Source organism: Pristiophorus japonicus, unplaced genomic scaffold, assembly GCF_044704955.1.
Source record: "Pristiophorus japonicus isolate sPriJap1 unplaced genomic scaffold, sPriJap1.hap1 HAP1_SCAFFOLD_370, whole genome shotgun sequence".
Lineage (NCBI taxonomy): Eukaryota > Metazoa > Chordata > Chondrichthyes > Pristiophoridae > Pristiophorus > Pristiophorus japonicus.
Window position 1 is genome coordinate 1 of NW_027253544.1, and position 25,732 is coordinate 25,732.

General features: G+C 46.6%; 1 protein-coding gene across 1 annotated transcript in view; it reads left to right on the forward strand.

Annotated features, from left to right (window-relative positions):
• Nucleotides 1–731: 731 nt before the first annotated feature.
• Nucleotides 732–25,732, forward strand: part of LOC139250426 (uncharacterized) — a 71,787-nt gene continuing 46,786 nt past the window's right edge. Inside the window, exons 1-2 of the mRNA XM_070872820.1 lie at nt 732–1,270; nt 6,334–6,678. Coding sequence (XP_070728921.1) covers nt 958–1,270; nt 6,334–6,678 — 658 coding nt within the window. The 5' untranslated portion in view covers nt 732–957. The remainder of the gene's footprint in view (nt 1,271–6,333; nt 6,679–25,732) is intronic.

Genomic DNA, 25,732 nt, shown 5'->3' on the forward strand with positions numbered 1-25,732 from the left:
GTCATAAAAACCCATCTGGTCCACGAATGTTCTTTAGGGAAGGAATCTGCCTCCCTTATGCTGACTGATATGTGACTCCAGATCCACAGTCTCTTAACTGCCCTCTGAAATACCGCCCCCTCAGCGCCCCCCCCCCCAGCAAGTCTCTCAGTTGTATAAGGTGGCTCACCACCTTCTTCTCTAAGGAAATTAAGTGTGGGCAATACATTCTGTGAGTGAATAAATCAAAACAAATATTGTAAGTAAAAAAACAGGAGGCACCCGTGCTCCATGGGAAGAACAGCCACATGTTGTGGAGGAAGTTAAAGCAAACCCAGAACAATACTTTCAGATATAACCAGGGCAGGAGGGCACAGTCAGGATTGTAAAGGCCAAGTTCAGGACTCAGTTATTTGAAGACGGTGATCAAAAGCTGGAACAGGTTCCCAGGCGAGGCCAGAACACGGGACAGGTTTACAAACCGCTGGACGCTGCAATGGGACGATGGTAGCATTGGAATTCTGGAAGGATGAAACGAAGTGGACCGAGAGCCTTCTGTATCTGAACCTACATCAGAATCTTGTGTTGGGTATCGCAAAATATTACTAAAACTGGCAACTTTTTACCTGATTTTATGCTTTTAATACCAACCTCCGTGGTAAAAGCAGCAAAGAACATATCCACAGCAAGAGTTCTGAGTTCAGTTGCAGTGCATGTGTTTTTGGGCTGCCTGTTCACACTGGGATTGTTGGTCAGTACAGGGCAATGTGGGACAGCTAAGCTCAGGATATGTTTGAAACAACTCAGCTACAAATTACTGATAATACACAATATCCATTCGCAAACAGACAGGAAATTTTATAATCGCTTCGGCTTCAAGTTATTACTTTATGTGGTTCCTCATCTGTTCTGATCATCAGTTATTTATTATTCACAGGTCTAAAGGCAAGTCCGGTTCTTATCCAGTCCCCAGAAGTTATGACTGTGCCCAAGGGTGGGACGGTGCAGTTTCGATGTACCTTGGAGAGAAGCAAAGTGCAATACAGTGTGGACAGATATGATGTACACTGGTTCCTCTCACAAGATAGGAATCACAAAATACTTACTCATTATGCAGATGGCAGGATTTACCGATCACGCGGTTTCTCTGAGCGGTTTCAGCTTTCCAGAGATGTTGCCAGTAACAGCTACATTCTGACCATCAGAGGCGTGCAGCACAGAGACAGCGCGGTCTATATCTGTGGTATTTGGAAAACAATCTATGGAAATGGAACCCCATTGAATGTAACCAGTAAGTACCTTCTATATTATATCAGTTTTCTATCTAATAATGTTACAATACCAACATCTCGTGTTTAAAAATGTTGTACAATGTTGCCACTTTTACAGTAACAACACTGAGTGGAAGTTCTAAGCATAGAATAGAGGGTGAAATCTGGGCCAAACTCAATTTGTTTTTAATTGAACAAAAACATGTGAGCACATGGTGGGAAAAAACTCTCACACACAGGATTAAATGGTAAAATACATCTTGAAGGAAAAATGCAATAATAGGAATAACAGACACCTACCTGATAAAATCAGGACATTGACAGGGTAAATGTATAAAACATCATATCATCATCATAGGCAATCTCTTGGAATCGAGGAAGACTTGCTTCCACTCTTAAAATGAGACCTTCCGTGGCTGAACAGCCCAATACGAGAATCACAGACCCTGTCACAGGTGGGACAGATAGTCGTTGAGGGTAAGGGAGGGTGGGACAGGTTTGCCACACGCTCTTTCCATTGCCTGCGCTTGATTTCTGCATGCTCTCGGCGATGAGACTCGAGGTGGACAGGAGTTCCCAATATAGTGCTTGCTTTAGGAGTCTCGTGTCTGGCATCCGGACCATGTGGCCTGCCCAGCGGAGCTGATCAAGTGTGGTCAGTGCTTCAATGCTGGGGATGTTGCCCTGGTCGAGGACACTAATGTTTGTGTGTCTGTCCCCCCAGGGGATTTGTAGGATCTTGCGGAGACATCGTTGGTGGTATTTCACCAGCGACTTGAGGGGTCTACTGTACATGGTCCATGTCTCTCAGCCACACGGGAGGGCGCGTATAGCCCTGTAGACCAAGGGCTTAGTGGCAGATTTGAGGGCCTGGTCTTCGAACACACTTTTCCTCAGGCAGCCGAAGGCTGCACTGGCGCACTGGAGGCGGTGTTGAATCTTGTCGTCAATGTCTGTTTTTGTTGATAAGAGGCTCCCAAGGTATGGGAAATGATCCACCTTGTCCAGGGTTGCGCTGTGGATCTTGATGACTGGGGGACAGTGCTGTGCGGCGAGGACAGGCTGGTGGAGGACCTTTGTCTTATGGATGTTTAGCGGTAGGCCCATGCTTTCGCACGCCTCAGTAAATATGTCGACTATGTCCTGGAGTTCAGCCTCTGTATGTGCGCAGTCACATCTCTTAGTGACCAAATCTGCACTCATCAATACAAACAAATGACCTCTCGACACTTTCCAAGATGCAATAAACCATCCTTCAGCTTGCTAATGTAATTCAGGAATGTGCAATCGGCTTTCTGAATGGCTGGGCGGCAAAGAACAGCGTCTTGTTTTGGAGTTGAAAGCCAGAAACTATTTAATAATGGTGTCCCGTGAGATTCTCTTCCATGGGCCTGCAATGTACCCAATACACACAGACTGTACTGTGTCTGGAATGTACCCAATACACACAGACTGTAGTGGGTCTGGAATGTACCCAATACACACAGACTGTAGTGGGTCTGGAATGTACCCAATACACACAGACTGTAGTGGTTCTGGAATGTACCCAATACACACAGACTGTAGTGGGTCTGGAATGTACCCAATACACACAGACTGTGGTGGGTCTGGAATGTACCCAATACACACAGACTGTAGTGGGTCTGGAATGTACCCAATAAACACAGACTGTAGTGGGTCTGGAATGTGCCCAATACACACAGACTGTAGTGGGTCTGGAATGTACCCAATACACACAGACTGTAGTGGGTCTGGAATGTACCCAATACACACAGACTGTAGTGGGTCTGGAATGTACCCAATACACACAGACTGTAGTGGGTCTGGAATGTACCCAATACACACAGACTGTAGTGGGTCTGGAATGTACCCAATACACACAGACTGTAGTGGGTCTGGAATGTACCCAATACACACAGACTGTAGTGGGTCTGGAATGTACCCAATACACACAGACTGTAGTGGGTCTGGAATGTACCCAATACACACAGACTGTAGTGGGTCTGGAATGTACCCAATACACACAGACTGTAGTGGGTCTGGAATGTGCCCAATACACACAGACTGTAGTGGGCCTGGAATGTGCCCAATACACACAGACTGTAGTGGGCCTGGAATGTACCCAATACACACAGACTGTAGTGGGCCTGGAATGTGCCCAATACACACAGACTGTAGTGGGTCTGGGAGGGTGTGACCCAGAGAGAGAACATGACCAACCTGGTCGGAAGCCTGAGATCTGTGAACTGACAATTTATGATTTAAACAAACATATCGATGTACGGCTAGAATGTGACTGTAAAGGAGTAATGTTGGAAGCCTCGCCCACTGGGACAGTATATGGAAGGTTCAGCAGATGCCGCCCACGATTTTCTGACCATCTGGCAGCGAGATTCCTTGCAGAGCTCTGGTCTCGTTACCTTTTTTGCCTTCTCAAAAAAGCCTATGCAAAAGAAGTTCTTTCCTCGTGTCCAATGCCAGGTACCACTTCGAAAGACAAGTGCACACTTTGTATAAGCACCACTTGGAGAAAGGACTGAGGGTAGCAAGGGCACAGAATGTACTCTGGCTAGGCAGCTTCAATGTCCATCACCAAGACTCGGGAGTACCAGCACTGACCAAGCTGGCCGAGTCCTGAGGGACATTGCTGCCAGACTGGGCTTGCGGCAGCTGGTGAGAGGACCAACATGAGGGAATTACTGATCTGGCTCTGTCCTCCCCAAGCTACAACAACTTGTATTTATACAGCGCCTTTAACATAGTAAAATATCCCAAGGAGCTTCACAGGAGCGTTATCAGACAACATTTGACACCGAGCCACATGAGGAGATATTAGGGCAGGTGACACATGTTGTAACTTCTATGTATATCAGAGCCATTGAAGATGTTGCTGGGGCCGAGGAGATTCACCTATGAATCTAAAACTTTAGAAGCTGAAGGATCCAGAGTAAGAGACCCAAGAATATAATAGGTCCAACTGTGTCGCAGGCTTTCACGTGTAGCAGAAGTGGCAAGTGTAGGTCTGCACGGACTTGGCCAACTAGGTGTGTCAGGGCCAATTACAAGTGGCTGCCAGGCACCTGAGGTACAAGTCCATCACTCATTCTGCCCCCTCCCTGAACTCCTCTTCCACCTCCAAATCCACAGGAGCCACTGGCAAGGCCCAGTGAGCCTCCGTGCAGAGCAGTATGGTTAGAGAGGAGATTCACAGCTTGACAGCAACAATACAGTGGCTGGGGAGCTGTGCAAAAAGGAAACATCAGAAAATAACTATTGCACGGACAACGATGCAGAAACAGCAGTACGGGAGATGGAGGGGAAAAAAACAACTTTCCAAAAATCAGTCCCTCTGTCCCAGCTTCGAGTGGACATTCTGCGGTGAGCAGCTGGGAAGACCACAAGTGTCCATTGTAAACGGGCAAGCAAAAGGCACCAAGTGAGGACACGTGGGGATTCACCATGGGACTGAGTGACATCTATTTACATATTTCTCAGGGTATAATGAATCCACGCAGGCTTTCAACACAACCTGAAAATACTTCAGATGTCTTCTCCAGCCGCATCTGTTGCACCCGGACCGCCTGCCCCATCCCGCGCTGCTTGTGCACTGGCTGCAGAGCACCGCCCCTCCAGTCTGACATTGAGTCAGTGTGACAGTGATTTCAGTGGGAATTAGATCGACATAAAGGCAGCGCAGGTGGAAGACAACAAACACTTGCATTTACAAAGCTCCTTTCACATAATTGTCTCAAAGTGCTTCACAACAATGGAACTAGGGCGACAGGCACCAAGCCGTCAAGGAAGAAATTGGTAGAGGTGTCGGAAATGCTGGTCAAAATGATGGGTTTTTGTAACAGTTTCTAAAGTTGGAGAGAGAAGTGGAGAGTTGGAGGGCGTAATATATGAAGTTTATGGAGCTGTTGCATTGTGAGTGGCTCAGCCAGTCACGTGATGTTCACAAAACTCAATAAAACTTTAATGAGGTATGCAGTTGTGAGCCTAGTGGATGAACTGCTAATGTGTAGTGGGATTGTTAAACCTTTGTTAATAAACCAACTCGTTCTTGATAATAATGTGTTGCTCTGAATTCTTAAAGCAAAGAACCCATGAAGCAAATGCATTATGGAGGGGTTTAGCGAGGGAGCTCCAGAGAGTAGGGCTGAGGCAACGAAAGGCTTTTCCACCAATGGGGGGAGGGGAAGGGGGAGTGAATGCACAGTTAAAGAAGCAAAGAGTGCCGGGGTTATCAGCCTGGAGGAGGTTACAGAAGGTTGGAGGTGGGACATGGCAGTGAGAGATTTGAAGCTGAGGACAAGAGTTTATATTTAGTGCATTGAGGGACAGGGAGCCTCTGTACGATGACAGTGAGGAGGATTTCCTGTGGGACAGGATATGAGCGACTGTATTTTGGACAAATCAGTCGAGTTCACTGAGGATGTGAGGCCAGCAATGAGAGCATTGGAGCCATCAAGACCAGAGGTGACAGGAGCATGGATAAGGATGTCAGTGTTGTAGGGTATCAGGTGTGACCTTGGGCAGGGCCACTTCAATGCTGTGAGCTGGAATTGGACTGGACAGATTGGAACAGGCAGCATTGAGAGGGTTGGGCTTGGAGTTTAGGTGAAGATGGGTCAGCAGGCAGAGAGGACAGGCGGGTGGGTGGCTTGTTTGAGGAGGGGATTGATGACTGGTTTTGAATGTTTGAGGAAAGTCACTAGTAGTGTGAGCTACACAGTAAGGGATAAAGAGGAGTCAGGAGATGTATGGAGAAGAAATCAATGGGCCAGGGTGTGAGCATCATTTGGGAAATAAGTGAAGAGAAGGCATGGGAGGGAGATTGGGGAGAATCTGCAGTGATGGGGATCAGGGAGGAAGACTCGGGGAGGTTGGGGAGGAAGTGGCAGAGGCAGCTGTGTGCATGAAGCAAAGAAATCCTGGAGCTTTTCATATCAGGCCATATAATGATCATTTGTTTAGAATTTACTGAAGCTCAGGTGAGCTGCCTGCAGTTTTCATTGAAACACTTCAGACATTTATCAACCTTCAGACCGGTTTTTAAGTGATTGATATTTTCCCATTAAAGGTGCAGTTGTCCCTGTCCTGACCCAGTCTCCGAGCCTGGAACGTGTCACAGAGGGTCACACGGCGCGGTTACAGTGCACCATGAGGAACGCCAGAGTGAGTGACACCGATGTCCACTGGTACCGGCAACTACCGGGGCAAGATACGGAGTGGGTTTTAACACATAAGGCAAGTGGCAGCACACGAGGGAGCCCAGGTTCCACTGACCGTCTCCAGCCTTCCAGAGACACCTCCAATAACAGCTTCATTCTGACAGTCACAGACGTGCAGCCCAGTGACACTGCCGCCTATTACTGTAAAGTGTGGGGCGATATCAGCGGGAGCGGAACCCAGCTCAATGTAACCAGTAAGTATAAGTTACATTTGGTTTTATTCATAATAGCATTACTACATAGAGGGTAATTTTACAACAATACACTCCCAGTCGAGAGGCACACACACACTGGGAGCATGGACTGGAGAATTGGGGCTGTGATGTTGTGGCCCTATATCTGACCCACATTCCATGGGACTGTGGCTTCTCACTGGGAGCACGGCATTGTGGGATCCCTCTTATACACACTTCACTTCTCAATAGAACACAGGAGCTTCCCAAACTTGATGGAAATATTTTGTTTAGCCTAAAGTGTGATTTCACTTATACTGACAGGAATTAGAAATTCTAAGGCGATTTGATTCTTTTAAAATTCAACATTACTACACGTTAAAGTGCCAGTAATCCGTCACAGTGCAACTCAGCAGCAGATAGTTTTGCAATAATTTCTCACATTTATCTGCGCCTATTTTCTCCTCGTGATGGTCCAGTCCACAGGCCCTGACTCCTTGCCCAAGTTACCATTCACACCCACACATATCCCCATCAGTGTTACCCTGCATTTGCTTTTTGATGCGTGGTTCCTTTAATGGGCGGCGCGGCCCATTCAAAGTTTCACATCGGGAAAGCTGAACCCGGGCTGTGCTGATCTCCCCCTCCCCCACGTCCCCCCCAACCCACATCACCCCTCCCCCTCCCCCACGTCCCCCCCCACCCACATCACCCCTCCCCCTCCCCCACGTCCCCCCCAACCCACATCACCCCTCCCCCTCCCCCACGTCCCCCCCCACCCACATCACCCCTCCCCCTCCCCCACGTCCCCCCCCACCCACATCACCCCTCCCCCTCCCCCACGTACTCCCCCACCCACATCACCCCTCCCCCTCCCCCACGTCCCCCCCCACCCACATCACCCCTCCCCCACATCCCCTCCCCCACCCACATCCCCCCTCCCCCACTCGCGTCTAACCACCACACCCCCATCTCCCCGCCCCCCCACACATTCCCTCCCCTCCCACATGTCCCCTCTCCCCCCCCCAACACGTCCCCTCCTCCCTCCCCGCCCGCTCCTCCCCCCCTCCCTCACCCCCACCCACATCGCCCCTCCCCCACCCACATATCCCTCCCTTACCCTCGATTTAATTCCGAAGTTGATTTTTATGCAGCTCCTTTCCGCTCCCGACAGGATTTGTTCATTCTTTATAAATTCACCTGAAATAATGATTTGTGGTTAATTCTATAAAAATTGTTTGGCTGGATTTGCGATGTTCTGGGCAGAGGATGTGTTCCCCCTCGCACCAAGTGCAGTTATTGAAGTAGGGCAGGGATGACCATCACTGGTATAACATTGAGACAAACACCATGCGCTGTATATTTTAGGTACTTGCTGTCTCACAATACAAGCTGTTCTCGCTCCACAGTCCCATTGACCAGTTTTATGCTCCGACTTCCTTCTGTTTGAATCAAACTTTGATAAAATTTACACTTGTATTATCCATGCCTTTATATAATCTTACAGCACAGAAAGAGGCCATTCGGCCCATCGTGCCCGTGCTGGCTCTTTGAAAGAACGATCCAATTAGTCCCACTGCCCCTGCTCTTTCCCCACAGCCCTGCAATTTTATTCCTTTTCAAGTATTTATCCAATTCCATTTTGAAAGTTACTATTGAATCTTCCACCGCCCTTTCAGGCAGCGCATTCCAGATCACAGCAACTCGCTGCGTAAAAAGGAATTCTCATCTCTTTCCCCCCTCCCCCCTGGTTCTTCAATCTGTGTGCTCTGGTTACTGATCCTCCCCACACTGGAAACATTTCATCCTCATTTACTTCAGCAAAACCCCTCAGAATTTTGAACGCCTCGATTAAATCCCCCTGTAACTTCACTGCTCTAAGGAGAACAATCCTAACTTCTTCAGTCTCTCCACATAACTGAAGTCCCTCATCTCTGGTCACATTCTAGTAAATCTCCTCTGCACCCTCGCCAAGGCCTTGACATCGTTCCTAAAGTGTGGTGCCCAGAATTGGACACAATAGTCCAGCTGAGGCCTAACCAGTGATGTATGGACGTTTAGCATCACTTCCTTGCTTTTGTACTCTACACCTCGATTTATAAACCCAGGGTTTTTTTTTAGCTTTTAAAGCCTCATCAACTTGTCCTGCCACTATGAAGATTTGTATACGTGAACCCCCAGGGCTCCCTGTTCCTGCACCCACTTTATAATTGCACCATTTAGTTCATATTACCATTCCTCATTTTTCCTTCCAAAATGCATCACTTCACACTTCTCTGCATTAAATTGTATCTGCCATGTATCTGCCCATTTCACCAGTCCTCCTGGAGACTGCTGCTTTCCTCCTCATCTGCAAACTTTGAAATTATGCCCTCTAAATCCCAGTCTATTTTCAGCATTTAAAATACCTGCTTCATGTCCTCTCTCAATGAAATATCCCTGCTCCAGTGAGAACTAATTTAATTCTATCATCACACTTGTTAATCGGCTTGAAATCCTTTGCGCTGCTATTCTGAGCCCTCTCCAATGTGTCACTCCCCCGGTGAAGATAAGACCACAACAAGCAATTAATCAGGAAGTCAAATGGAATGTTGGCCCACATTACAGCAAAATTCTAAAGGGGCAAAGTGTGTTAAAAAGACAAGCCTGAAGGCTCTGTGCCTCAATGCGAGGAGTATTCGTAATAAGGTGAACGAATTAACTGCGCAGACAGGAGTTAACAGATATGATGCAATTGGCATCATGGAGACATGGCTCCAGGGCGACCAAGGCTGGGAACTCAACATCCAGGGGTATTCAACATTTAGGAAGGATAGGCAGAGAGGAAAAGGAGGTGGGGTAGCATTGCTGTTTAAAGAGGAAATTAATGCAATAGTAAGGAGGGACATTAGCCTGGATGATGTGGAATCGGTATGGGTGGAGCTGTGGAATACCAAAGGGCAGAAAACGCTCGTGGGAGTTGTGTACAGACCACCAAACAGTAGCAGTGAGATTGGGGACAGCATCAAACAAGAAATAAGGGATGTGTGCGATAAAGGTAGAGCAGTTATCATGGGGGACTTTAATCGACATATTGATTGGGCTAAACAAACTGGGAGCAATGAGGTGGAGGAGGATTTCCTGGAGAGTATTAGGGATGGTTTTCTGGGCCAATATGTCGAGGAACCAACTAGAGAGCTGGCCATCCTAGACTGGGTGATGTGTAATGAGAAGCAACTAATTAGCAATCTTGTTGTGCGAGGCCCCTTGGGGAAGAGTGACCATAAAATGGTAGAATTCTTTATTAAGATGGAGAGTGACACAGTTAATTTGGAAACTAGGGTCCTGAACTTAAGGAAAGGTAACTTCGACGGTATGAGGCGTGAATTGGCCAGAATAGACTGGCAAAGGATACTGAAAGGGTTGACAGTGGATAAACAATGGCAAACATTTAAAGATCACATGGATGAACTTCAGCAATTGTACATCCCTGTCTGGAGTAAAAATAAAACGGGGAAGGTGGCTCAACCGTGGCTGACAAGGGAAATTAAGGATAGTGTTAAAACCAAGGAAGAGGCAGATAAATTGGCAAGAAAAAGTTACAAACCTGAGGACTGGGAGAAATTTAGAATTCAACAAAGCAGGACTAAGGGTTTAATTCAGAGGGGGGAAATAGAGTATGAGAGGAAGCTTGCAGGGAATATAAAAACTGACTGCAAAAGCTTCTACAAATATGTGAAGAGAAAAAGATTAGTGAAGACAAGTGTAGGTCCCTTGCAGTCGGATTCAGGTGAATTTATAATGGGGAACAAAGAAATGGCAGACCAATGTGGAATGTGGGAAGGGAGGACCTTGAGACAATCACTATCACTAGGGGGGTAATACTGGACAGGCTAATGGGACTCAAGGTAGACAAGTCCCCTGGTCCTGATGAAATGCATCCCAGGGTATTAAAAGAGATGGCGGAAGTTATAGCAGATGCATTCGTTATAATCTACCAAAATTCTCTGGACTCTGGGGAGGTACCAGCGGATTGGAAAACAGCTAATGTAACGCCTCTGTTTAAAAAAGGGGGCAGGCAAAAGACAGGTAACTATAGGCCGGTTAGTTTAACATCTGTAGTGGGGAAAATGCGTGAAACTATCATTAAGGAAGAAATAGCGGGACATCTAGATAGGAATAGTGCAATCAAGCAGACCCAGCATGGATTCATGAAGGGGAAATCATGTTTAACTAAGTTACTGGAATTCTTTGAGGATATAATGAGCATGGTGGATAGAGGTGTACCGATGGATATGGTGTATTTAGATTTTCAAAAGGCATTCGATAAGGTGCCACACAAAAGGTTACTGCAGAAGATAAAAGTACGCGGAGTCAGAGGAAATGTATTAGCATGGATCGAGAATTGGCTGGCTAACAGAAAGCAGAGAGTCGGGATAAATGGGTCCTTTTCGGGTTGGAAATCGGTGGTTAGTGGTATGCCACAGGAATCGGTGCTGGGACCACAACTGTTTACAATATACATAGATGACCTGGAAGAGGGGACAGAGTGTAGTGTAGCAAAATTTGCAGATGACACAAAGATTAGTGGGAAAGCGAGTTGTGTAGAGGACGCAGAGAGGCTGCAAAGAGATTTAGATAGGTTAAGCGAATGGGCGAAGGTTTGGCAGATGGAATACAATGTTGGAAAGTGTGAGGTCACCTTGGGGAAAAAAACAGTAAAGGGGAATATTATTTGAATGGGGAGAAATTACAATATGCTGCGGTGCAGAAGGACCTGGGGGTCCTTGTGCATGAATCCCAAAAAGTTAGTTTGCAGTTGCAACAGGTAATCAGGAAGGCGAATGGAATGTTGGCCTTTATTGCGAGAGGGATGGAGTACATAAGAACATAAGAACATAAGAATTAGGAACAGGAGTAGGCCATTAGCCCCTCGAGCCTGCTCCGCCAATTTAAAACCGAGTTGAGAAGGAATTTCTTCTCCCAGAGGGTTGTGAATCTGTGGAATTCTCTGCCCAAGGAAGGAGTTGAGGCTAGCTCATTGAATGTATTCAAGTCACAGATAGATAGATTTTTAACCAATAAGGGAATTAAGGGTTACGGGGAGCGGGCGGGTAAGTGGAGCTGAGTCCACGGCCAGATCAGCCATGATCTTGTTGAATGGCGGAGCAGGCTCAAGGGGCTAGATGGCCTACTCCTGTTCCTAATTCTTATGTTCTTATCTTCTTATGTATGTTCTTAATTGAACAAATACTTCGGTTCTGTCTTCACGAAGGAAGACACAAATAACCTTTTAAATGTACTAGAGGACAGTGGGTCTAGTGAAAAGGAGGAACTGAAGGATATCCTTATTATGCGGGAAATTGTGTTCAGGAAATTGATGGGATTGAAGGCCGATAACTCCCCCGGGCCTGATAGTCTGCATCCCAGAGTATTAAGGAAGTGGCCCTAGAAATAGTGGATGCATTGGTGATCGTTTTCCAACAGTCTATCGACCCTGGATCAGTTCCTATGGTCTGGAGGGTAGCTAATGTAAAAAGGAGGGAGAGCGAAAGCGAGTAAGTATAGACTGGTTAGCCTGACATCAGTAGTGGGGAAAATGTTGGAATCAATCATTAAGGATGAAATAGCAGCGCATTTGGAAAGCAGTGACAGGATCGGTCCAAGTCAGCATGGATTTATGAAAGGGAAATCATGCTTGATGAATCTTCTGGAATTTTTTGAGAATGTAGCTGGCAGAGTGGACAAGGGAGAACCAGTGGCTGTGGTGTATTTGGATTTTCAAAAGGCTTTTGACAAGGTCCCGCACAAGAGATTGGTGTGCAAAATCAAAGCACATGGTATTGTGGGTAATGTACTGACGTGGATAGAGAACTGGTTGGCAGACAGGAAGCAGAGAGTCAGGATAAACGGGTCCTTTTCAGAATGGCAGGCAGTGACTAGTGGAGTGCCGCAGGACACAGTGCTGGGACCCCAGCTCTTTACAATATACATCAATGATTTGGATGAGGGAATTGACTGTAATATCTCCAAGTTTGCAGATGACACTAAACTGGGTGGTGGTGTGAACTGTGAGGGGGACGCTAAGAGGCTGCAGGGTGACTTGGACAGGTTAGGTGAGTGGGCAAATGCATGGGAGATGCAGTATAATGTGGATAAATGTGAGGTTATCCATTTTGGGGGCAAAAACACGAAGGCAGAATATTATGTGAAATGCCGGCAGATTAGGAAAAGGGGAGGTGCAACGAGACCTGGGTGTCATGGTTCATCAGTCATTGAAGGATGGCATGCAAGTACAGCAGGCGGTGAAGAAGGCAAATGGTATGTTGGCCTTCATAGCTAGGGGATTTGGGTAACGGAGCAGGGAGGTCTTACTCCAGTTGGTGAGGCCTCACCTGGAGTATTGAGTTCAGTTTTGGTTTCCTAATCTGAGGAAGGATGTTCTTGCTATTGAGGGAGTGCAGTGAAGGTTCACCAGCCTAAATCCAGGGATGGCTGGACTGTCATATAAGGAGAGACTGGATCAACTGGGCCTTTATTCACTGGAGTTCAGAAGGATGAGAGGTGATCTCATCGAAACATATAAGATTCTGACGGGACTGGACAGGTTAGATGCGGGAAAAATGTTCCCGATGTTGGGGAAGTACAGAACCAGGGGACATAGTCTTAGGATAAGAGGTAAGCCATTTAGGACTGAGACGAGGAGAAACGTCTTCACTCAGAGGGTTATTAACCTGTGTATTCCCTGCCGCAGAGAGTTGTGGATGCCAGTTCATTGCATATAATCAAGAGGGAATTAGATATGGCCCTTACGGCTTAGGGGATCAAGGGGTATGGAGAGAAAGCAGGAAAGGGGTACTGAAGGAATGATCAGCCATGATCTTATTGAATGGCGGTGCAGGCTCGAAGGGCCGAATGGTCTACTCCTGCACTTATTTTCTATGTTTCTATATTTCTATGGCCTTTATTGCAAGGGGGATTGAGTATAAAAGCAGAGAAGTTCTGCTACAACTGTACAGGGTATTGGTGAGGCCACACCTGGAGTACTGCGTACATTTTTCGTCTCCGTATTTAAGGAAGGATATACTTGCATCGGAGGCTGTTCAGAGACGGTTCACTAGGTTGATTCCGGAGCTGGGCAGGAAAGTGGACCTGAGTCCATGATCGGATCAGCCAAGATTGTATTAAATGGCGGAGCAGGCTCGAGGGGCCATATGGCCTACTTCTGCTCCTACTTCTTATGTTCTTATGAGGGGGTTGACATATGAGGATAGGTTGAGTAGGTTGGGTCTATACCCATTGGAGTTCAGAAGAATGAGAGGTGATCTTATTGAAGCATAAGTGGCTCGACAAGGTAGATGCAGAGAGGATATTTCCGTTCATAGGGGAAACTAAAACTTAGAATAATCATGGGTGATTTTAACCTCCATATTGATTGGACAAATCAAATTGGTCAGGGTAGCCTTGAGGAGGAGTTCATAGAGTGCGTAAGGGACGGGTTCCTTGAGCAGTATGTAACGGAACCAATCAGGGGGGCAGGCTATCTTAGATCTGGTCCTGTGTAATGAAACAGGATTAATAAACAATCTCCCAGCGTCGAGGAGGTGCGTGGAGAGGCCTATAAAAGGCACAGCAGGGAGTCCGGGGCCCAGCGTCGGCGGCAGTCGGGAGCAGCGTCGGAGATGCGTGGAGAGGCCTATAAAAGGCACAGCAGGGAGTCCGGGGCCCAGCCTCGAGGAGGTGCGTGGAGAGGCCTATAAAAGGCACAGCAGGCAGTCCGGGGCCCAGCGTCGGCGGCAGTCGGGAGCAGCGTCGGAGATGCGTGGAGAGGCCTATAAAAGGCACAGCAGGCAGTCCGGGGCCCAGCGTCGGCGGCAGTCGGGAGCAGCGTCGAGGAGGTGCGTGGAGAGGCCTATAAAAGGCACAGCAGGGAGTCCGGGGCCCAGCGTCGAGGAGGTGCGTGGAGAGGCCTATAAAAGGCACAGCAGGGAGTCCGGGGCCCAGCGTCGAGGAGGTGCGTGGAGAGGCCTATAAAAGGCACAGCAGGGAGTCCGGGGCTAGCGTCGGCGGCAGTCGGGAGCAGCGTCGAGGAGGTGCGTGGAGCGGCCTATAAAAGGCACAGCAGGGAGTCCGGGGCCCAGCCTCGAGGAGGTGCGTGGAGAGGCCTATAAAAGGCACAGCAGGGAGTCCGGGGCCCAGCCTCGAGGAGGTGCGTGGAGAGGCCTATAAAAGGCGGGACTTGTGCAGCTACAGGGAGAAGGCAAAAAAGAAGTAGAAAGAAATCAAAAGGTGACGTCACAGCCAAGAGGGTAAGTGATTGGCTGGTGATTGGTGAGTAGTTTTTCTTTTTTCTCTTCTATATCAGTCAGTAACTTTTAACATTGTTGTTGCCAATTTAAGTGTATATAAGGGTTAAGTCATGGCAGGAGAGCTCGGTCGGGTGTTATGCTCCTCCTGTACCATGTGGGAACTCAGGGACACTTCCGGTGTCCCTGACGATTACGTGTGCGGGAAGTGTATCCGCCTCCAGCTCCTGACAGACCGCGTTGCGGAGTTGGAGCTGAGGGTGGATTCACTCTGGAGCATCCATGATGCTGAGAATGACGTGAGTATCACGTGTAGCGAGTTAGTCGTACCACAGGGAAAGGGTCCACAGCCAGATAGGGAATGGAAGACCAACAGGAAGAGCAGTGCAAGGAAGGTAGTGCAGGAGTCCCCTGTGGTCATCCCCCTGCAAAACAGATACACTGCTTTGGGTACTGTTGAGGGGGATGACTCATCAGGGGAGGGCAGCAGCAGCCAAGTTCATGGCACCGTGGCTGGCTCTGCTGCACAGGAGGGCAGGAAAAAGAGTGGGAGAGCAATAGTGATTGGGGATTCAATGGTGAGGGGAATAGATAGGCGTTTCTGCGGCCGCAACCGAGACTCCAGGATGGTATGTTGCCTCCCTGGTGCAAGGGTCAAGGATGTCTCAGAGCGGGTGCAGGACATTCTAAAAAGGGAGGGAGAACAGCCAGTTGTCGTGGTGCACATTGGTACCAACGACATAGGTAAAAAGAGGGATGAGATCCTACGAAACGAATTTAAGGAGCTAGGAGCTAAATTAAAAAGTAGGACCTCAAAAGTAGTAATCTTGGGATTGCTACCAGTGCCACGTGATAGTCAGAGTAGGAATCGCAGGATAGCGCAGATGAATACGTGGTCTGAGCAGTGGTGCAACAGGGAGGGATTCAAATTCCTGGGGCATTGGAACCGGTTCTGGGGGAGGTGGGACCAGTACAAACCGGACGGTCTGCACCTGGGCAGGACCGGAACCAATGTCCTAAGGGGAGTGTTTGCTAGTGCTGTTGGGGAGGATTTAAACTGATATGGCAGGGGGATGGGAACCAATGCAGGGAGACAGAGGGAAACAAAAAGGAGGCAAAAGCAAAAGACAGAAAGGAGATGAGGAAAAGTGGAGGGCAGAGAAACCCAAGGCAAAGAACAAAAAGGGCCACTGTACAGCAAAATTCTAAAAGGACAAAGGGTGTTAAAAGAACAAGCCTGAAGGCTTTGTGTCTTAATGCAAGGAGTATCCGCAATAAAGTGGATGAATTAACTGTGCAAATAGATGTTAACAAATATGATGTGATTGGGATTACGGAGACGTGGCTCCAGGATGATCAGGGCTGGGAACTCAACATCCAGGGATATTCAACATTCAGGAAAGATAGAATAAAAGGAAAAGGAGGTGGGGTAGCATTGCTGGTTAAGGAGCAAATTAAGGCAATAGTTCGGAAGGACATTAGCTTGGATGATGTGGAATCTATATGGGTAGAGCTGCAGAATACCAAAGGACAAAAAACGTTAGTGGGAGTTGTGTACAGACCTCCAAACAGTAGTAGTGATGTTGGGGAGGGCATCAAACATGAAATTAGGGGTGCGTGCAATAAAGGTGCAGCAGTTATAATGGGTGACTTTAATATGCACATAGATTGGGTTAACCAAACTGGAAGCAATACGGTAGAGGAGGATTTCCTGGAGTGCATAAGGGATGGTTTTTTAGACCAATATGTCGAGGAACCAACTAGGGGGGAGGCCATCTTAGACTGGGTGTTGTGTAATGAGAGAGGATTAATTAGCAATCTCGTTGTGCGAGGCCCCTTGGGGAAGAGTGACCATAATATGGTGGAATTCTGCATTAGGATGGAGAATGAAACAGTTAATTCAGAGACCATGGTCCAGAACTTAAAGAAGGGTAACTTTGAAGGTATGAGGCGTCAATTGGCTAGGATAGATTGGCGAATGATACTGAAGGGGTTGACTGTGGATGGGCAATGGCAGACATTTAGAGACTGCATGGATGAACTACAACAATTGTACATTCCTGTCTGTCGTAAAAATAAAAAAGGAAAGGTGGCTCAACCGTGGCTATCAAGGGAAATCAGGGATAGCATTAAAGCCAAGGAAGTGGCATACAAATTGGCCAGAAATAGCAGAGAACCCGGGGACTGGGAGAAATTTAGAACTCAGCAGAGGAGGACAAAGGGTTTGATTAGGGCAGGGAAAATGGAGTACGAGAAGAAGCTTGCAGGGAACATTAAGACGGATTGCAAAAGTTTCTATAGATATGTAAAGAGAAAAAGGTTAGTAAAGACAAACGTAGGTCCCCTGCAGTCAGAATCAGGGGAAGTCATAACGGGGAACAAAGAAATGGCAGACCAATTGAACAAGTACTTTGGTTCGGTATTCACTGAGGAGGACACAAACAACCTTCCGGATATAAAAGGGGTCGGAGGGTCTAGTAAGGAGGAGGAACTGAGGGAAATCCTTATTAGTCGGGAAATTGTGTTGGGGAAATTGATGGGATTGAAGACCGATAAATCCCCAGGGCCTGATGGACTGCATCCCAGAGTACTTAAGGAGGTGGCCTTGGAAATAGCGGATGCATTGACAGTCATTTTCCAACATTCCATTGACTCTGGATCAGTTCCTATGGAGTGGAGGGTAGCCAATGTAACCCCACTTTTTAAAAAAGGAGGGAGAGAGAAAACAGGGAATTACAGACCGGTCAGCCTGACATCGGTAGTGGGTAAAATGATGGAATCAATTATTAAGGATGTCATCGCAGTGCATTTGGAAAGAGGTAATATGATAGGTCCAAGTCAGCATGGATTTGTGAAAGGGAAATCATGCTTGACAAATCTTCTGGAATTTTTTGAGGATGTTTCCAGTAGAGTGGACAAGGGAGAACCAGTTGATGTGGTATATTTGGACTTTCAGAAGGCTTTCGACAAGGTCCCACACAAGAGATTAATGTGCAAAGTTAAAGCACATGGGATTGGGGGTAGTGTGCTGACATGGATTGAGAACTGGTTGTCAGACAGGAAGCAAAGAGTAGGAGTAAATGGGGACTTTTCAGAATGGCAGGCAGTGACTAGTGGGGTACCGCAAGGTTCTGTGCTGGGGCCCCAGCTGTTTACACTGTACATTAATGATTTAGACGAGGGGATTAAATGTAGTATCTCCAAATTTGCGGATGACACTAAGTTGGGTGGCAGTGTGAGCTGCGAGGAGGATTCTATGAGGCTGCAGAGCGACTTGGATAGGTTAGGTGAGTGGGCAAATGCATGGCAGATGAAGTATAATGTGGATAAATGTGAGGTTATCCACTTTGGTGGTAAAAACAGAGAGACAGACTATTATCTGAATGGTGACAGATTAGGAAAAGGGGAGATGCAAAGAGACCTGGGTGTCATGGTACATCAGTCATTGAAGGTTGGCGTGCAGGTACAGCAGGCGGTTAAGAAAGCAAATGGCATGTTGGCCTTCATAGCGAGGGGATTTGAGTACAAGGGCAGGGAGGTGTTGCTACAATTGTACAGGGCCTTGGTGAGGCCACACCTGGAGTATTGCGTACAGTTTTGGTCTCCTAACCTGAGGAAGGACATTCTTGCTATTGAGGGAGTGCAGCGAAGGTTCACCAGACTGATTCCCGGGATGGCGGGACTGACCTATCAAGAAAGACTGGATCAACTGGGCTTGGATTCACTGGAGTTCAGAAGAATGAGAGGGGACCTCATAGAAACGTTTAAAATTCTGACGGGGTTAGACAGGTTAGATGCAGGAAGAATGTTCCCAATGTTGGGGAAGTCCAGAACCAGGGGACACAGTCTAAGGATAAGGGGGAAGCCATTTAGGACCGAGATGAGGAGGAATTTCTTCACCCAGAGAGTGGTGAACCTGTGGAATTCTCTACCACAGAAAGTTGTTGAGGCCAATTCACTAAATATATTCAAAAAGGAATTAGATGAAGTCCTTACTACTAGGGGAATCAAGGGGTATGGTGAGAAAGCAGGAATGGGGTACTGAAGTTGCATGTTCAGCCATGAACTCATTGAATGGCGGTGCAGGCTAGAAGGGCCGAATGGCCTACTCCTGCACCTATTTTCTATGTTTCTATGTTTCTATCCCCTCGGAATGAGTGATCATAGCATGATTGATTTTCAAATTCAGATGGAGGGTGAGAAAGTTGGATCTCTAACTAGCATACTAGAATTAAATAAAGGAGACTATGAAGATATGAGGGCAGAGTTGGGTATAGTGGACTGGGAAAGTAAATTAAAGTATAGGATGATTGATGAACACTGGTGTACATTTAAGGAGATATTTCACAACTCTCAAGAAAAATATATTCCAGTGAGGGGGAAAGGGTGTAAGAGAAAAGATAGCCATCCGTGGCTAACTAAAGAAATAAAAGGATGGTATCCAATTAAAAACAAGTGGCCAAAACTAGTGGAAGCACAGAAGATTGGGATCCTTTTGAAAGCGAGCAAAGAATGACTAAAAAAATGATTAAAAAAGAGAAGATAGACTATGAAAGTAAACTAGTGCAAAATATAAAAACAGATAGCAAGAGTTTCTATAGGTATATAAAAAGGAAAAGAGTGGCTCAAGTAAATGTTGGTCCCTTGGAGGACGAGACCGGGGAATTAGTAATGGGGCACATGGAGATGGCAGAAACTCTGAACAAATATTTTGTATCAGTCTTTACGGTAGAGGACACTAACAATATCCCAACAGTGGATAGTCCACGGGCTATAGGCGGGGAGGAACTTAACACAATCACAATCACTAAGGAGGTGGTACTCAGTAAGATAATGGGACTGAAGGCAGATAAATCCCCTGGACCAGATGACTTGCATCCTGGGGTCTTAAGAGAAGTAGCGGCAGGGATAGTGGATGCATTGGGTGTAATTTACCAAAATTCCCTGGATTCTGGGAAGGTCCTAGCAGATTGGAAAACTGCAAGTGTAACGCCCCTATTTAAAAAAGGAGGCAGACAAAAAGCAGGAAACTATAGACCAGTTAGCCTAACATCTGTGGTTGGGAAAATGTTGGAATCCATTGTTGAAGAAGCAGTAGCAGGACATTTGGAAAAGCAAAATTCGATCAGGCAGAGTCAGCATGGATTTATGAAGGGGAAGTCATGTTTGACAAATTTGCTGGAGTTCTTTGAAGATGTAACGAACAGGGTGGATAAAGGTGAACCACTGGATGTGGTGTATTTGGACTTCCAGAAGGCATTTGACAAGGTACCACATAAAAGGTTACTGCACAAGATAAAAGTTCAAGGGGTTGGGGGAAATATATTAGAATGGATAGAGGATTGGCTAACTAACAGAAAACAGAGAGTCGGGATAAATGGTTCATTCTCTGGTTGGCAACCAGTAACTAGCTGGGATCAGTGCTGTGACCCCAACTATTTACAATCTATATAAACGACTTGGAAGAAGGGACTGATGTAACATAGCCAAGTTTGCTGACGATACAAAGATGGGAGGAAAAGCAATGTGTGAGGAGAACACAAAAAATCTGCAAAAGGAAATAGACAGGCTAAGTGAGTGGACAAAAATTTGGCAGATGGAGTATAATGTTGGCAAAGCAAGTTATTATTTAAATGGAGAAAGATTGCAAAGTGCCGCAGTACAGCGGGACCTGGGGGTACTTATGAAACACAAAAGGATAGTATGCAGGTACAGCAAGTGATCAGGAAGGCCAATGGAATCTTGGCCTTTATTGCAAAGGGGATGGAGTATAAAAGCAGGGAAGTCTTGCTACAGTTATACAGGGTATTGGTGAGGCCACACCTGGAATACTGCGTGCAGTTTTGGTTTCCATATTTAAGAAAGGATATACTTGCTTTGGAGGCAGTTCAGAGAAGGTTCACTTGGTTGATTTCAGAGGGGGTTGACATGAGGAAAGGTTGAGTAGGTTGGGTCTCTACTCATTGGAATTCAGAAGAATGAGAGGTGATCTGATTGAAACGTATAAGATTATGAGGGGGCTTGACAAGGTGGATATAGAGAGGATGTTTCCACTGATAGGGGAGACTAGAACTATAGAGGCATGATCTTCGAAGAAGGGGCTGCCCATTTAAAACAGAAATGAGGAGAAATTTCTTCTCTGAGGGTTGTTAATCTGTGGAATTCTCTGCCTCAGAGAGCTGTGGAAGTTAGGACATTGAATAAATTTAAGACAGAAATAAACTGTTTCTTAAACGATAAGGGGATAAGGGGTTATGCGGAGCGGGCGGGGAAGTGGAGCTGAGTCCATGATCAGATCTGTCATGATCTTATTAAATGGCGGAGCAGGCTCGAGGGGCCATATGGCCTACTCCTGTTCCGATTTCTTATGTTCTTATGTAATAAGGGACACAAAGAGAAAGAACCTGCACTTCGATAGCGCCTTTCACAGTCTCGGGATGTCCCAAACCACTTTACATAAGCCAATAACGTACATGTGAAGTGCAATCACTGTTGTAATTTAGGAAACACACAATGTCCCACAAACAGCAATTAAATAAATAGCCAGATCATGTGTTTTAGGTATAAATGTTGACCTGGACACTGGGAGAACTCCTCTGCTAATCTTCGAATAATGCCGTGAGATCTTTTCCATCCAACTGAGATGGCAATCTCATTTCAATGACGGCACCTCTGGCAGTGTAGCACACCCTCCATGCTGCACTGGAGTGTCTAGATATGTGCTAGGATCTCTGGAGTGGGATTGTGACTCTGAGAAAGAAAGACTTGCATTTATATAGGGCCTTTCACGCCCTCATGATGTCCCAAATTGCTTTGTAGTCAATGAAGTACTTGTTGAAATGTAGACACTGTTGTAATGTAGGAAACACGGCAGCCACTTTGCACACAGCAAGCTCCCATAAACAGCAATGTGATAATGATCACATAATCTGCTTTAGTGATGTTGATTGAGGGATAAATATTGGACAGGGCACTGGGGATAACTCCCCTGCTCTTCTTCAAAATAGTGCCGTGGGATCTTTTATATCCACTTGAGAGAGCAGACGGGGCCTCGGTTTAACAAGTCATTCAAAAGACAGCACCTTGGACAGTGCAGCACTCCCTCAGCACTGCACTGGGAGTGTCAGCCTAGATTTTTGTGTTGAAGACTCTGGAGTGGGACATGAACCCATAACCTTCTGACCCCGAGGCGAGAGTGCTACCCACTGAGTCATGGCAGACACTATTGATGATGTCGAGTTCCACTTTGTCTGGGCTCTCAGTTTACAAACTGCTGGGTTAAGCATCAGGTGCTCTCATAACATTCCAAATGTTATAAATTTTTCAACTTTGAATGCTGGAGAAATATATTTCTTTGTGTCAGACTCCATATATTTCCCACGTACAGATCCATTAGCTGATCCGGTCCTTGTTCAGCATCCAACAGTCAGCAAGGTCCCAGAGGGTGAAACCGTGCAGTTACAATGTGCCATGTACAATGCCAGTGTGAGTGACACTGATGTCCACTGGCACTGCCAGCGACCCGGGAACAACAGCGAGTGGGTGATGAGCCAGTTTGTGAATGGCACCATTACCAGGTCCCGGGGTATCCACGACCGTTTTCTGCCTTCCAGGAACATCACCAGTAACAGTTACATTCTGACCATCGTGAATGTGTCCCTCAGTGATACTGCTGCCTACAGCTGCAGTGTGTGGAGCTACATCTATGGAGCAGGAACCCAGCTCAATGTAACCGGCAAGTCAATGTTAACTCACACTGGCAGGGTCACAGTAACAGCTCCTTACTGGGAACATATGTAACCTTCACACAGTGGGGTGGACCAGTGGAAATATACCGTCAGACACAGTGGTTACTGTCGTGCTGTGGAACAGAGAGTGGGAATGTTGTTAGTGATGTGCGAAATGCCAGAGTTGAATAGTGGCGATGTAAGAATGGATCAAAACTCTGGAACAACAACAGAACATACGGAATGTCTCGGCCAGTCTGTTTTTTGTGGAGAAAATGGAGGAGTTGACATTTTGGACACCCAGAACAAAAGGGAAGCGAGAGTGGAAAACAGACATGACAAAAGAAATGGGCACACTTATTTATACTGCAAAAATGGCTGCCATGCTCCACCCTTTGTCAATGATTGGTCCTCATGGAGGATAAGCCACACCCTGAAGTTTCACAGGAATGTATAACTGGAATCGTCCATCCCAAGGTCTCACTGACTTTGCAAATTGTAACTCGATCCACTTTGACTTCCTGTGTCGACAGAGGACAAAGCTCCCCAGAAGACAGCAATGGCCAAAGTGCCTTACCCCAGTCCAAACCCATCCCTCTCTCCGCACCCCCCCCAAAGTACCTCACCCCAGTCCAAGTACATCCCTACCCCAGCCAAAGTACCTCACCCCTGTCCAAGTACATCCCTCCCCCAGCCAAAGTACCTCACCCCTGTCCAAGTACATCCCTCCCCGGGCCAAAGTGCCTCCTTACACCAGCGCAAGTGCATGACCTTACCCTCCCCCACCATAGATGGGGCTTTGTGTACGGATTGTTAACAGGTTTATTAATAATAACTGTTATTTATATAGCGCCTTTAACATAGTAAAATGCCCCAAGGCGCTTCACAACAATTTTACTACAGTTTCGATATTGACCAGTGAGGGAAAGAGAGAGAAAGTGTGAGAAGGAAGTGTAAAGAGAGGTTAAAGGCTCAGGTCCATTAAATAAGTGGAAGGTGGCTCAATCGTGGCTAATAAGGGAAATTAGGGATAGTGTTAAATCCAAGGAAGAGGCATATAAATTGGCCAGAAAAAGCAGCAAAGCTGAGGACTGGGAGAAATTTAGAGTTCAGCAGAGGAGGACAAAGGGTTTAATTAGGAGCGGGAAGATAGAGTATGAGAGGAAGCCTCCAGCGAACATAAAAACTGACTGCAAAAGCTTCTATAGATATGTGAAGAGAAAAAGATTAGTGAAGACCAACATAGGTCCTTTGCAGACAGAATCAGGTGAGTTTATAATGGGGAACAAAGAAATGGCAGACCAATTGAACAAATACTTTGGATCTGCCTTCACTAAGGAAGACACAAATAACCTTCCGGAAATACTAAGGGTTCGAGGGTCTAGCGAGAAGGAGGAACTGAAGGAAATCCTTATTAGTCAGGAAATTGTGTTTGGGAAATTGATGGGATTGAAGGCCGATAAATCCTCAGGGCCTGATAGGCTGCATCCCAGAGTACTTAAGGAAGTGGCCCTAGAAATAATGGACGCATTGGTGATCATTTTCCAACATTCGATTGACTCTGGATCAGTTCCTATGGATTGGAGGGTAGCTAATGTAACACCACTTTTTAAAAAGGAGGGAGAGAGAAAATGGGGAATTATAGACCGGTTAGCCTGACATCGGTGGTGGGGAAAATGTTGGAATCAATTACTAAAGATGAAATAGCAGTGTATTTGGAAAGCAGTGACAGGATCGGTCTAAGTCAGCATGGATTTATGAAAGGGAAATCATGCTTGACAAATCTTCTGCAATTTTTTGAGGATGTAACTAGTAGAGTGGACAAGGGAGAACCAGTGGATGTGGTGTATTTGGACTTTCAAAAGGCTTTTGACAAGGTCCCACACAAGACATTAGTGTGAAAATTAAAGCACATGGTATTGGAGGTAATGTATCGATGTGGACAGAGAACTGGTTGGCAGACAGGAAGCAGAGAGTCGGAATAAACGGGTCCTTTTCAGAATGGCAGGCAGAGACCAGTGGGGTGCCACAGGGCTCAGTGCTGGGACACCAGCTATTTACAATATACATTAATGATTCAGATGAAAGAATTGAATGTAATATATCCAAGTTTGCAGATGACACTAAGCTGGGTGGCGGTGTGAGCTGTGAGGAGGATGCTAAGAGACTGCAGGGTGACTTGGACAGGTTAGGTGAGTGGGCAAATGCATAGCAGATGCAGTATAATGTGGATAAATGTGAGGTTATCCACTTTGGGGGCAAAAACAGGGAGACAGAATATGATCTGAATGGTGACAGATTTGGAAAAGGGGAGGTGCAACGAGACCTGGGTGTCATGGTACATCAGCCATTGAAGTTTGGCATGCAGGTACAGCAGGCGGTGAAGAAGGCAAATGGCATGTTACATAGAAACATAGAAAATAAGGCATTCGGCCCTTCGAACCTGCACCACCATTCAATAACACCATGGCTGATCATTCCCTCAGTACCCCTTTCTACTTTCTCTCCATACACCTTGACCCCCTTAGCCGTAAGGGCTATATCTAATTCCCTCTTGAATATATCCAATGAACTGGCATCAACAACTCTCTGCCATAGGGAATTCCACAGGTTAACAACTCTCTGATTGAAGAAGTTTCTCCTCACCTCAGTCCAAAATGGCCTACCCCTTATCCTAAGAATGTGTCCCCTGGTTCTGGACTTCCCCATCATCGGGAACATTCTTCCCGCATCTAACCTGTCCAGTCCTGTCAGAATCTTGTAAGTTTCTATGAGATCCCCTCTCATCCTTCTAAACTCCAATGTATAAAGGCCCAGTTGATCCAGTCTCTCCTCATATGTCAGTCCCGCCATCCCGGGAAACAGGCTGGTGAACCTTCACTGCACTCCCTCAATAGCAAGAACGTCCTTCCTCAGATTAGGAGACCAAAACTGAACACAATATTCCAGGTAAGGCCTCACCAAGGCCCTGTACAACTGCAGTAAGACCTCCCTGCTCCGATACTCAAATCCCCTAGCTATGAAGGCCAACATACTATTTGCCTTCTTCACCGCCTGCTGTAC